Source organism: Electrophorus electricus, chromosome 7, assembly GCF_041902795.1.
Source record: "Electrophorus electricus isolate QZ-2024a chromosome 7, ASM4190279v1, whole genome shotgun sequence".
NCBI lineage: Eukaryota > Metazoa > Chordata > Actinopteri > Gymnotiformes > Gymnotidae > Electrophorus > Electrophorus electricus.
This window is the reverse complement of record NC_137503.1, coordinates 8,327,113-8,342,132: the sequence shown is the minus strand read 5'-3', so window position 1 is coordinate 8,342,132 and position 15,020 is coordinate 8,327,113. Positions and strand designations below refer to the sequence as shown.

At 40.9% G+C, this 15,020-nt stretch overlaps 1 protein-coding gene across 1 annotated transcript; it reads right to left on the bottom strand.

Annotated features, from left to right (window-relative positions):
- Window positions 1-1,571: 1,571 nt before the first annotated feature.
- Window positions 1,572-14,090, bottom strand: c1ql4b (complement component 1, q subcomponent-like 4b). The gene is made up of 3 exons (XM_027007879.3): window positions 13,731-14,090; window positions 11,739-13,245; window positions 1,572-3,903 (listed from the first exon to the last, which is right to left on the bottom strand). Exons 2-3 carry the CDS (start codon window positions 12,279-12,281, stop codon window positions 3,724-3,726), a joined length of 723 nt encoding a protein of 240 aa, XP_026863680.1. The 5' UTR covers window positions 12,282-13,245; window positions 13,731-14,090; the 3' UTR covers window positions 1,572-3,723.
- Between the last annotated feature and the right edge of the window lie 930 nt (window positions 14,091-15,020).

Genomic DNA, 15,020 nt, shown 5'->3' with positions numbered 1-15,020 from the left:
GTGCTGTCGGACAATAGCTATGTGTTACTTGTCCCAGTACAAGCCTGAACACAACTATATAGCACCTTGCAGCTTTAACAGTCATGTAGTCTGAGTGAGCAGGTTAGGCAGGAACTGTGCTCAGTCTCTAGTATTCGTGTACCATATTCAACATGTTAGACTGTTAGTGCAGTTGTTTTAGATGCTGTAACTTTTCATAAATATATTTTGTCTTGATCAAAACAGGTATATGCCTCTTTTCTGGGTCTCAGAGTCATCAGGGTTGAGAGTGATCTTCCACCTAAACAAATCCAATCAACAGCATGGTCAGAAACTCTCCACTGATGAAAAGTTGGGGATGGCTTACACAAACTGTATTGCAGCAAATAATCTCTATATGTACATGTTCAATTCATTTCTGAAAAATAAATATTTAAAAAGAAGTGGATGGTAAGTGCATGTTACTATGCTCTTTTATCTCCTTTGTATATCATAAAAAGTAAGAAAAGTATCATGCTATATTTTGTTAAATTGGTAATGAGAAGACCAGGCGAATGTGTAGGCTGGTTTGTGGATCCCTCTGGTCGTTCTAAGGTTTGTTTATGTCACAGTTGTCTTTCTTTTGTGCGGGTGTGTGTTTGTTTCTGTCTCGCTAACATCAGCTCTTTGACCTTTTCGTTATATACCCTCAAAAGATGCTTGCAACCATTCCCCCTCATTACCAAGGATATTTGTGTTTGTGTGTGTGTGTGTGTGTGTGTGTGTGTGTGTGTGTGTGTGCACGCAAGTGTGTGCGTGAGCGTATGTGTAAATCAGGGAGAGATAGGAAGTGAATAATGATCAATACTGTCAGTATGTTAATGACTAATTGGTGTGTGTTTGTGCGAGAGAGAGAGAGAGAGAGAGAGAAATAACTAACAATTTTGTTAGTTTATTATTGGGTAAATAAAATTTCCTTTGGGTGTGCACAGACCTATGTGATATTTATATAAATTAATTTGTTTGCATGTGGGTGTGTTGTATTGATTATTGTAATGTGTGTCAGTTTGTGAGACCCTTTCTGTGTGGCCTTCACTAGGTGGATTACTAATGGGACCAAACACACATACAACCACACTCACTCCTTCTCCCCCTGAGACACACAAAACTGAAATAAACTGACTTTTAGCCATTCAACTAATTAATATTTCAGCTAATGAGGAGAGGAGAGGTTAAACTTCTATCTTTTGTGAAGTCATCTTAAGTTCATTCTCTACCGCAGAGTTACTTCAGGAACACCCCCCCCCCCCCCCCCATCAGATGTTATGACAGTGTTCAATCAGATTTGTTAACTATTTAAATAACTACCAATGAATACAAAGGGACAGTACAAATATGGTCCCCATCTCTAGGTTACTGCTGTCCATATTTGTAAGCGGGCAAGTAGCAGACTCACCAGAGAAAATTAAGACTTAATTTACTGTAAGATCTGGAGTGTGGACATAAAAAACAATATGGTTGTAGTAGATAGGAACTGAAAGACATTTTTATTATTTGATGCTTTTTAATATTTGTAATAAATATATATAATAAAGAACAGCACAGTTCTGGAATTGCAAGGCATTGCGACAACAATCGTTCCACATAACACTTTTAAAGCACAATCAACACTTTATATCGGCACTTCAAACACACACAGTACAGACACATACAGGATGTTGTATATTACAGATCTCTCTCTCTCTCTCTCTCTCTCTCTCTCTCTCTCTCTCCCTCTCTCTCCCACACACACACACACACACACACACACACACACACCTATGTACAATTGGTTAACATTGATACTGCACATAGTACATTCTTGTGATATAATGCACCAGAGAATTGCTTATTAATAGTTTAATATTAGACCTCAAAGTTCATTATTTATAAAGCAAGGTAAATGTAATGTACATATCAATAAGACAACTGCAAACAATACAGTAGGTATCCATGCCTCTAAATGCATACAGTTATGAAGATATTTCTTTTATAATGCAGCAATATCTCTCCGAGTCATGTGCTGATATGAGCTTTGCTTTTTCCTTGTTTGTGATTCCACATTTTCCAGGATTAACAGTCCTAGGCTGGGATTAATCAGTGTCCAGTGGTCAGAAAGCCAGAATGGATCCCTAAACCGCATTTGATGGTGTGCTTCCCAGTTTTTTTTTACATAACACAAAGAGATCAAAGAGACTGTGAATGAAAGAAACAGCAGTAAAAGCCAGCAGCTCATGCTCAACATTAAACAAAAAAACAGGCTGAGACTGTTTATATAAGCAATATCCCAGCAATCTCCAGAATCTTCAATATTCACAATTTGATAAATAAAGAATTTTGAGATTTGTATCGTATATGACATTGGTTATAAGAAAACCGAAGCTCCAGAAAGCCTGGCTTTTAGAGGGAAAGTAAGGATTCGTGCACTTTCAGAACAAAGCATGTTGCTTTAGGGAATGTTGGTCTACAGAATGTCAAAGCATTCACAGTCTATGGAGCACAGAGAGACACAGGCCCTACCAAATGCCTCCGGAAAAGCACCTGATAGGCAGAGCCTTAACCACTACTGCAAATGTGCCTGTCAGTGTGTGCAAAGAAGACCATTGTATGTGTTAGTGAGTGTGTGAACTGGCCAAAATGGCCACTTGGTGGGTTTTAATTCAATTCTGAAGTCAAAATCAGGTTTCACATTAGAAAAACTGGCCTCAATACTACAAAAAATAAATAATTAAATAAATAAAATGTTACATCTACTACTACATAAATCCTGGAGGTTTTATGAGGTATACAAAGGGTTTAGGGCAAAACAGAAACAAAACAAAAAAGAAGCTCAGAAAAAGAATTTTACTGAGCCTTGTGTGTGTGTGTGTGTGTGTGTGTGTGTGTGTGTACTAGAGTGGTGTATGATAGTGGATTTATGTATATACCCTGTTAATATAAATACACTATGATGTCATTACAAATATGATCAACACATGTACCTTTAAGGCATTGTGTGTTTATGTGTATGTGTTTGTGCTTGTGTGTATGAAAACATGTTAGCCAGTCTAGAAACCCACTGAAGTTTCAGTGTTTTCTGTGTCTCTGTTGGTGTCAGTGCAGAAGAGAAATTTGCTGAAGGTACTATATTTGTGTGTGTGTGTGTGTGTGTGTGTGTGTGTGTGTGTGTGTGTGTGTGTGTGTGTAAGAGTATGTGGGTAAGTGGATGGTTTGTATGTGTGTATGAGTAATTCATAGTATAGGCGAAAAGCCTGCTGCAGGTACTGTTGTGAGTCTGTGTGTTTAATAGTCAGGGTAGATAAGAAATCTGCTGAAAGCTATGTACTTGTGGGTGTATGTGCGTGAGTGTATTAGTCGGGTACGTGAGGAACCCTCTGATTGCGCTGTATTTGTTGTGTGTGTGTGTGTGTGTGTGTGTGTATGGGAGTGTATTTGTTGTGTATGTGTGTGTGTGTGTGTGTGTGTGTGTATGGGAGTGTATTTGTTGTGTATATATACTAAGGGTAGATGAGGAAGCCGCTCAATGTGCTCTTTGTGTCGTACGGATGTTCGTTGTGTGTATATGTGTTGTGTGAGTGTGTGAATGTGTTATGTGTCTGTGGATCTTGTGTCTTGTGTCTGGTGTGGTATTTGTGTTGTGTGTGTGTTCTTGTGTGTTTTATGAGTGTATGTGTGTTGTATGTGTGTGTTGTGTGTGTGTGTTGTGAGCCTGTGTGTGTGTTTGTGTTAGTCAGGATAGATGAGGAAGCCGCTGAATGTGCTGTATTTGTTGGTGTTTCCTCCGTGGACCTTTCCGCCATCCAGCTGCACACACACCTCGTCGCCCACATCTAAGTGAAGGATCACACTGTTGGAGGCATAGTCGTAATTCTGGTCTGCATCCTGTGCAATGGCACTTGCCCTCACCTGAGACACACACACAGATAGAAGGTTAAAGGTTTTATTTTTTAAAAAGTGTAACACACACACACAGCATGTATTCATTCACTTTCCAACATTTCTGTCTGGTTCAACTAAAAATGTATTAAAATATCCACACAGCATATACTTTATAGGCAAACCTTCAATCTATCTTAAAAGTGGAATGACGAATAATACCTGATGAATAATAAGTGATGCTGATAAAATGAGAAACTCTTCTTGTCCTTGTACCCTTTCACTCCATCTGTGCTGTACCACATTTTCTTTCCTAATAATGGCATCTCTGCTTCTTCCTGTCTACTGGGCTTGGCTCAGACAGATGAGATGGGCAGTGACCTTAGATCCTCACATCCTCACGTTTCATTGGACATTGGATAGTTTTCTCTCTCTCCCGTGCTCCTTTCTCTCTCGTTCTCTCTCTCGCTCTCTCTCTGTGTCTGTGCTGTATATATATACAACACACACACACACAGGTATATATATATATATATATATATATATATATATATATATATATATATATATATATATATATATATATATATATATATATATATATATATAGATAGATAGATAGATATATACATAGAGAGAGAGAGAGCGAAAGAGAGAGAGAGAGAGAGAGAAAGAGAGAGAGAGAGAGAGAGAGAGAGAGAGAGAGAGAGAGAGAGAGAGAGTTTGTGTATGTGTGTACAGATCTCTTAAGTCCATAGGGATTACAATATTGATCCACTTGTTGCATGTAATTTACAGGAAAGCCTTCCTGTAATTCCTGATTTGGGCACACTAGTTGCATTCTAACATGTCCCAAGGTCCACTGACTCACAAATTCCCTGTATTGGATTTTGGATTCTGAGTGCACATTTATGCGCTTGCATGAACACACACACACACACACACACACACACACACACACACACACACACACACACACACACACACACACACACACACACACACACACACATACACACAAACACACAAAATAAACACTAGTGAGTGTGCTCAGAATCCAAGGTGGCCTTCAACTGCATGGATCTACAAATATGTGGTATACCTACAATGGTCTAAACAAATCAATATTCATACTTCACGAATATACATAATTTCATTTGTCAGTAGTTCTGTGTTTAACTTATTCAGATTTTGCATCTGAGAACAAGCCCACTGCAGCACCTTAATAATTTAAGCTCAAAAGTAAATTGCAGAATTGCGTTCAGATGAAGGTAACGTTCAGGCGAGGTGGATTCAATTCTAAAAATAAATAAATAAAGAATAATATACAAATATGGACGCTTGCTTGTTACAGTACACTACATACATGCTTTCTGAATGCAAATGCCCTCTCTAGCCCACTTACTACACCTGACATCAATTCACTTTATGCTGTATGTCCACGAAAAATATATAAAACCTTTAATGTTCTGTAATTAATAAAGCAAATGTAGCCAAATGAGGGATTTTATTCCGCTCGTATTTCAGTCGCGTCTCAAAGCGGATCGACATTTTCTCGTGTTGCTTTGATTCCTCGCACATCTTCTTATTAATTATCCCCGTCCTCCTCGCTCGTCTCTTTCCCTCTCTCCCCTGTGTTTTCTTCCACGGGACTGCATTTCCATTTTTTCTCCTTCGATTCAGAATGAGATGCAGGTCACGCGCGTGTCTCCCTTGTGCGGCTCGTGTTGGTGAGCGCGTCCCTGTCCGGTCTAAATCAGATTGATTAACGGCGCGAGGTGGCAGCTCCCACGGGACCATGGGGGATGTGGCGGGGGCTCACGGGCTCGGTAATTGCCAGGCGCGGCGCCTCGGTTGTTGTCCCTAATGGGGCCCACTCGTCAATAACTCCACTGTATCACAATAAACGGAGCCCCGGCACTGACCACTGCGGTCAAATGGAGTCATGAAGTAATAACTTTGTGTGTGTGTGTGTGTGTGTGTGAGAGAGAGAGAGAGAGAGAGAGAGAGAGAGAGAGAGAGAGAGAGAGAGAGAGAGAGAGAGTGTAGTGATGGTTACATTCAGATGGATAGTTGATGTATTTTATGTGTGTTGGCTCCGATGTTTGATAAGCATGTCGTTTTCCCTGAGCAGGTGTTATTTTCTTCTAGAAGAAGTAAGTCTTTAACAGAGCTACCTTAACTGAGCGTCTTTAACTCACTTTAGTGTAGTGCACAATGTAGAGCTGTACTGGACAACATTAGCAGGCATCCCTGAAGTAATGTATTGATGCTCCTGAACACGATTAGGGGACACTCAAGTCTACTGTAAAGGGCTACACTTTCTGAACAAACTATTTAAAGGAAAGAAATACAGGACAGGCAGACAGAGTGTGTATAATACAAACTCTGACAGTAGGCCTAATTATCACAATGTGCTTCATGCACCCCTAGCATTTAAATTATATCTGCCTAAAGGAGGAAGGGCAATGCTATACGGCTTCTCTGAATGCTCAGGGGATATTTAACCTCCACACGGGTGGGGCAGGAATCTTCATCACTGAATGATAACAGTGATTTATCAATTCACATATGAATTCATTGTGCTATAATTCTGTGCTCAACAGACGATTGTCTCTGAGCAGCATTTAAAATGCTAACTGGGGAGAGGACTGCTGAGCTTCCTGCCTTGGTATGAACTCTAGCCAAACGCATGACAGCTAGTTCACATGTTATTCTTAACTGTGGTCTTGTTCAGCAAAGGCTGAGATTCCATTTTAGAAATAGATTTCTAATTGTATATTGCCGTGAGCTGAAAAGGTAGAGACACTGACAGTAAGACATACAGACGGAGACCTCCCCTCCCCAACCTCCTCAGCTGCCCTGGGCTCTCAGATTTACACACTCACACACACACACACACACTCACACACACACACACACACACACACACACACACACACACACACACACACACACACACACACACACAGAGGAAGAGAGAGAGAGAGAGAGAGTGAGTGTGTGAGAGGCAGAGAGAATAAGACATTATGCAGAAATTAACATTTTTTATCATCTTTGTCAAATTATAGAGTCATTGGTCATTGAAAATGAACACAGAAAACCTTTGTGAGATTCACAAGAAGTCGAAGAATCCTGGAGAAAATGTTGAACAGACTTTTTGCCCCAACAGAACCCTTTGTACATTTGTGTGTATTCCTGTATTGGCTAACCCTTAGCTTTACTAATCACTAGAATCAGTAAATCTATCCCTTTTCCTCTGTCTGTCTCTCTCTCTGTCTGATGTTCAGTGTTGCTGAAGGCTAATTGGTGGTTCAGGTGACTGCTGCTCAATTAGGAGCTCCCTAATTGGCTGTTGACAGTATATAGACAGTAATTTGTGAAAAGAGTTTATATCTGAGGGTTTAATAGCAACTTGGATGTTATTTGGTTAAGAATATGTGTGTGTGTGTGTGTGTGTGTGTGTGTGTGTGTGTGTGTGTGTGTGTGTGTGTTTGTGTGTGTGTGTGTGTGTGTGTGTGTGTGACAGGAGGTGTCCTTTATTGGGCCTCTTCACAAACCCACATTGACGTTACTCTCTGCGTTTGTATGAGCTCGACCTTTAGGCTGCACTCTTCAAAGGGCAATGAAAACACAGGAAATGAGAGAGAGAGCAAGAAAGCAAAGAAAAAGGATAACAAGGGGAGAGAGCTTTCAGAAGAGAAGCAGTGCAGCAGACCCTGGTGAGATCTCCTGAGGTGCACTAACCCATCCACTGCACACTACATCATTAGCAATATCAGCCCTATCAAGGTCATGTTGGCTGTTATCATCAACTAAATTAATCAATTAATTAGAAGCTGTAACCTCGTTAACTGTGGTTTAATTGACAGGATGTTAGTGCCTGTGCTAACACCTCCTCTGTATCATCCTGTAATTAGCTGTATGGTATACTGACAGCACCACAGAGAGATGGAGAGAGAAAATGTGCGTGTGTGTGTGTGTGTGTGTGTGTGTGAGAGAGAGAGAGAGAGAGAGAGAGAGAGAGAGAGAGAGAGAGAGAGAGAGAGAGAGAGCGGGAGGGAGGGAGAGAACGAGAAAGAAAAGGAGAAATGAGGGAAAGGGGTGAGAAATATAGATGGATGAGGGGTTGGAGGGGCAGAGGATGAATGAAAAGAGATTCTGAGTAACATGAAATAACACAGAAGAACAGAAAGTGGGAGACCCAGAAGAAGGGGCAGTTCTGTACATACCTAGAATCATTTACCAAATTGAATTATAGCTGGATGTATCTTCTCTAGTCTGAACAGAAGTTTTGTACCAAATCACCAAATCACTTCCCCTCCCCTGCCATTAAGGCAAACTTAATTTTCAACACCATTATGGAAAGTATCTTAATTTTATGAAAAGGCTGGGAAAAATATTCTGCATTTACTGGTGCTATAGTCTTGGATCATTTTAGAAATATTTTAAACATGGTTGAAGTAAATAAATAAATGGTGTGCATAGCTAATAACTTAGCATCATACTGTCTAACATAATAATGTCTTTACTCACAAGTCATGAGGTGTATCATAATGGTAATTGTGTTCATAGTATCAACTTCTAAAATTCTCTGACCTGTGATAAGGTCAGTAGTCATTCCCACTTGCTCACTGGCTGTGCTTCTGGCCTGCCTGTCCTGTTCATCTGTCTTCCTTACCCTCATCTGATGGTGGCTGTGTATGTGGCCTCGCGGCTCCACTCTCTCTCCACCTCTCTGTCTGCTTTGCTCCCATTAGCCATCCATCTTGCTCTCCTCTGTTCATCTCTCTATCATCCCACACACAGCCTCACTCCCTCCCGCCATACGTCAGGATACCCAGTGCGCTATACAGCAGTATTCCTGTGAGTCCTAACTTTGGGTAATATTTAAAATGGGGTGTGCTTTATTTATCGGACATGGTCGTCACGCTGTGTGTGAGCTGCTCCAGCAGAGCCATCCTGGACAGAGGCTGTTTACTGGGGCCTTGCAAGGGGTTAAATAATTTAGGTAAATAGTAGGATAATTAATGAGGACACTGATGGACATACATTGATATGTGTGTGTGTGTGTGTGTGTGTGTGTGTGTGTGTGTGTGTAGCTGTGAAGAGGGGGAATCTCATCTTAGAGGCATGAATGATTCAACAGAAGTGGAAAGCACTAGAATGACAAAATATGATAGCAAGCAGTAAGCTGGCTAAAACTGCCCCATTCTCCCAACCCTTCCAACTTCCACTCGCTCCCTCTCCCCATGCCTCCATTCTCATGACTTCACTGCTCCTTTATTCCTAAGACAGACACTGTGAAATCGAAGAACAGTCTGCCTGTGGCCTGCACTACATGGGCAGTACCCACAATAAAGTGGGTATGTTGGATGAGTATCAAGGGTGCAATTCTATTACTCCTCTAGGAAGGAGATTTAAAGATAAAAACAGTGACTGGTAAAAGTATATGTTTTAGTGGTAAATTCTGCAATGTAACAAAATAAAAATGGATTTATTTATAAAAATGCATTTATTTTTACAGCAAATTATAGCTGATTGGCTGTCTATTTGTTTAATATAACAATTGTTTACCTTTAAGTATTTGTATTTTTATTTACAGTTAACCATTGTTAAGCTCAGTGAACTGCATTTCTTAAAAAATTTTTTTTTCAGTAATCTACAGAATGGTATATTTATGTCTTATTTTGACATTTCACAGCATTCACAGGATTTAGGCTTCACCATGCAGGTTTTGGATGGTTTTCATTTTAGCTAAAACCTTAAGTTAGATTTTTATGTTCTTTGAATCTACACTATCACAGCAATGAAATAAGTCCATGACAAAAAAAACCCAGCTGTGAGCTTAGTGTAGTTCAGGTATCTGACATCAATAAGCACAATTTTCCCAGTACAAATATCATTGCAATACACCAAGGACAGAGGGTGAAAAGGCTGCAGGTTCTAATACACCTGGGCTTGCCCGGTACTCCCACGTGGGCTTTTCCAGAACTTCTCTGTAAGGGTTCTTCCTAGCAGCAACAAAAGAGCTCTTACACTGTCACAAGGTGGCTGGAAATTCCAATGAAATTTCTTATGGAATCTTTTTAACTCCCTGACCTACCAAAAAATGACTGCTTCCTTTCAAATTCAAAGCACAGTTAACAGACTGCTCAGGAAACTGGACTGGTTGATTTAGTATATTATTATTATCATCACAAAAGTGGCCTTTCCAGTACTGTCATAGAAGGTAAGCAACAAATGCTTTTAGCATATGTTGTGAGCATCCTGAGCTCAGACATTCCAAATTAGTTTTATGTGGGTATTGTTGATGAAACACAACATTCACCTAGTCCAGCAAATGTAAATGATTATTGTAAAAATAATACTCCACTCTTTGTGCACATCATGTGTTCATCAGTGTAGTTTTAGTATACTACAAGACATATTGCAATCACAATAATGTAATAATATCCTTACAATATAGTTTTTTGTCCATATCATGCAGTGCTATTTGGATGTAATTATCAGTCTTGTAGATACAGGAAGCAGCAGTCATAAGCTGGATAATGAAAACTTTAGTCTTGCTTGTCTCTTGTCAAATTTCTAAAAATGTTATTAAATGCTTTGAAAATGCTATGAAAAGGTCATAATATACCTGTGCTAGCCCGGCACAGCTTTATAAACCTATGTCCTGAAAATTACATTGCAAAGAAGGTTCAATAACACATTACTGCAAAGACTCAAAGGGTTCTCACATAACACGCTACAAATGTATGCGTGTGAGTGCGTTCTTGCATACATGTTGTGCACATGTGACAGAGAGCGTGTGTAAACACACACTAACAAGGGAATACTTCATCTCTCTTTGACTAATCTCTACCTTTCCCTCCTCTGTTCTGTGACTCTAATCAAACCTAAATGGTTGAGTTGAGAGCGCTGGACTCCCCGATCCGTGTCCCGTTTTACCAGATGGAGGCTCGTGTGAGGCTTCTGCTGCTTCTCGTACTCTCCTTACTTATTCGTTTATTTTAAATCCAGGGCTCCTATGAGGACTGCCTCCAGCTGTTGCATTTTGTTCCACAACAGAGTGTCTGCGAGAGAATGTGTGTGTATGTGTGAGGTGACCAAGAAGGACTCAGCTTTGACTCCTGTGAAGCGGGGAGTGTGTGGGATGGATACTCTTTTTATTAGTAGTATCTATTGGTCTTAAAACAGATTCAGTTTGAATCTATTCAAAAAGATGAGAGCAGGTATCAGTCAAGGTTTTCAATATTTATAGAACTTAATTCTTCTTAAGCAAAAATAACATGAGCCCTAAGTAATTTTCTTATATGGATACACATATAACTACACACACATAGACTTCATTCAAACTTTGACACAGATTCACTCAGATACGCTCAACAGACACTCTCTCTTTCCCTCCCAGTAACTTCAGCAAGGCCTAAACTGATACACTGAGAAAATGACTGTTGAATTATTGAAAGGCTGCTTTAGCAGATCTTATTTGAATGTTAAATCCAATCCATCCATTCATCTCAGTGAACAACAATCTGAAATTGATTTCATATACCAGTCAAATCAAACTTTGGTTAAAACTAGCTCACTTCTTGCTGTACCTATAAATTATTTTTCTTTGAATTTGCTGAAGTTTCTGCTGGTGTGAATTTGGCCTCAAAATAATGACTGCCCTTTCTGAAAGCTTTTTACGGAGCCAGCTCACAATCTTTCCCACAGTGTCACAGAGTCACATACACATGCACACAAATGCACACACACACACACACACACACACACACACACACACACACACACACACACACACACACACACACACACACACACACGTATACATGTAAACACATGCAAAGATCTCCTACCTGTCCATTCTTCTTGAGGTCCGCCCACATGCTGGTTCCATCCCCTCCCCTCATGAGGACGTGATAGGTGAAGTAGTAGATCCCAGGTAAAGGGCAGGTGAACTTGCCTGTGGTGGGCTCATAATAGTTCCCCACATTGGTCACGACATCATCAAACTTGAGGATATCACTCCCTTCGTGCTGCTTGCGTAGACCAGCATAGAAGGCTATTTTGGGGCTGTAGAATGAAGGAACATATCCTCCTGGGCCTGGACCTGGGGGACCAGGAGGACCTGGCTTCCCTGGCTCTCCAGGGGGCCCTCGTGGGCCTGGGGGCCCCGGAAGCCCTGGGTTACCACGAAAACCTGACTTCCCTCCCCCTCTGCGTACGGGGACATCTTGTGGGGGCGGGGAAACAGGTGTGAGATCGTTAGTGGGCGTAAGAGAGTCACACACCATTTTGCAACTGCCCAACATCTCATAATGTGTCCCACTACCCCCGGCTCCACCCAGCTTGATGCTGTGGACCAACAGTGGGATGGCAACTAGCAGCACAAGCACCATGGCCACGCCCACTGCAGCACCAATGACACGCTTCCTGCGGCTAAGGCGAGAGGCTGCTAGAGAGAGGAAGTCCTCCTCTCCTTTAGAGGACACGGGGCCGGCCAGAATGAATGCTGGGAAGAAGAGAGGACTAGGGAAAAGGGAGGTCTGAGCAGGTGATGATATGAAAAAAGTTGTAGAGCTGTTCCCAGCAAAAAGATCTTTGTTTCAATTGTACAAAATCCACCCCTACCAAAGAACAGGGGAAAAATCCTCAATAAAACTCCTGATGGTGTCTTTTTTGAGTTTCACAGATGTGACAGGTTGATATTTTGTGTTATAGAGACCCTTTCCTTTCATCAGCACAACAGGTCCAGTTATGGCTCACACCCTGAATAAATCACCTTCAACCGTTTGTACTCTGGATGCAGGATGTGATTAACACACAGCTGATATGAGCAACATGGAGGGCTCAGTGCTTCAAAACTGGTGTCCTTTGATGGAGATGCTATAAAGGAGTGATTTGGAGCTGTATTTCTGTGTTATAGGCTGCTTGTAAAATGTTTCTATAGAGGTAGAGAGTTGATAACAGAAGGGTTTCCCCTTATTTTTAGGTTAATTTCCTCTGGCTTAGAGAAGCACTGTATGTCTGAGGAGTCCATCTCCAGTGCAGCTCTCATTCTCTTCCTCCACCGGGAAAATGCTATTACAGGGCAACACGGAAAATCCTGTTACAGATTTTATGGCAAGTCTTTTTCTTACGTGCGATCAATAAATTCAGTTATTTTGTTCAAGACAGTCTTACATCCAGGGTATGTGTCCATTCCTCAGTTGTATTAGCTCAAGGGTGGATAGAAGGAAGGGTGTTGAAGAGGAAGGGAGGTGTAAAATCAGGCTTACAGGGCTGCTCTTCAGGGTTCACTTCACTAACCATCTGACTCCTTTAGGTTCCAAGTGCAGCTGTCTTAGAATCTTACTTCTCATCCTACAGAAAATACAAGAAAGAAACAGGAAATAATAATACTCTGAAAGCAATTTTAAGATTTATTTGATACAGTATTGAAACAGATTAGTAATGAAGCTACTCAATTTTCAGTTTGTTCATTGCAACTAGTGGTAGCCTACTGTAATTCTTAGGGAATTCTTGATTGAATTTGACTACTGATTAAAAATGACTTCATCGATATAGCCAGGTGGACTCTCAGGTGCCTGGGTTTGTGGTATTGGCAGTGGTATATAGCTGAACACATCACATCTTAACAGTTTTTTTGTTTTTTACGAGGTTGCCCATTCTAAAGATTTTCTTGTTAGACAAATAACATTTTGAAATCAACGGGCACACGTATTTGAGAATTTAAAACAAAGCAATTCAAAGCCAATGCAGTTTTAAAACAATATTCTGCTAGTATGGCTAATGTGTCCTGATAAGCATCTCCGATTGTTGCACTTTATAAACACAATGACTCTTACCTCTACCAGGAATTCCTCCAAATTCGATCACTGATTCCCCCAAAGAAGCGCTCCTCCTCAGCTTCGTGCGCGGACAAACCAGAACACCTCAGGCAAGCGGTCTTCACCTTACCTTGCCGTCGAGAACGCTCACCACGATAGTATTAACTAACCTGTATTTGCATCATTCGTTTTCAACCAAAATTAAGTCTATCTATTCTCCCCTCGAATTTCCTATGTTTTAAAAATATTGCCCTGGTAGGCTTCTAGAACTTGTTTCCATTGTAGCATATGCTGCAACAAACGATTTGGATAAATGATACCTGGAGTTGAAATTTAATAGAATCTGGTTTTACTAAGCTTCTCTTTAATGAATATAACGCCTAGTAATAATCACCGTCTTGTCACTTGTAATAAAGCGGAGAAGCAACAGTTTTCTCACTTGTACGATTTCTGCGTACAAGGCACTACTACCCTCGGGCTGTGTCTCGCGCTTCCCCCGCCCCTCGAACAATTTTGTGCTCGCGGTCTCTCGCATCCGTCTACTCGGGTCAAGAAATTGATTTCTGGAGGAGTAGACTTGCAGTGCTATTACATCCAAACTGCTGCTGCTGACTAACCAATTAGTGATTATGAAAACTGATCAAATGTGACAATGTGAAGTCAATAAAAACGGAAAAAATACCAGGATATTGCACGTGTGCCTCCTAGGTCAGTTCAAACTCATGAAAAACATGAACAAATTCCTGTACACTTGATTGTTCCTTTAAAGAAAATCATGGTATCCCTGTAACAGGTTATTGCTTCAAATTGGAGGGAATTATATTTTAATACTATAAAAACTATGTAAGTGCTTCTATTAAAAGAGAAGGAATGCTGGGAGCACACTTTTTACTGGCCGGTCCTATGGGCTCCCCCCCCCCCCCCCCCAAAGCCCCCCCTCAAGAAACACAGCTCCAGCAGGACTTTTTCCATTTTTGATTCTGTTGTGTCCATGTTCTAAACCTCTCTCTCGCTTCACCACCTTCCCCCTAGGAGCCCACAGGCATGAGGTGCAGAGTAAAGGATGCACACAGATACACACTGGCTCCAGCCTTCTGCCTTGTTAATGTCTGTTTCCCTTCGATGTTTGAATATAGAAGTATCAGTTAACTTTTAACATAAATTCCACACAACACATGCATGCCCACATGCGCGCACACATGAGAGTTAAGAATTAAAATGAAAGTGCAGGAATGACAGATAGGTGGAAAGGTTGAAAGAAAACAAGAAGATGAAGATGACAGTGAGTGGAAGAGGGTGGGAGAGAGA

Coding starts and splice junctions, on each gene's coding strand:
- c1ql4b (XM_027007879.3), bottom strand. CDS start 12,281: ATGGTGCTTGTGCTGCTAGTTGCCATCCCACTGTTGGTCCACAGCATC. Junction 3,904..11,738: donor ACCTCAAGAAGAATGGACAG/GTAGGAGATCTT, acceptor TGTGTGTCTCAG/GTGAGGGCAAGTGCCATTGC.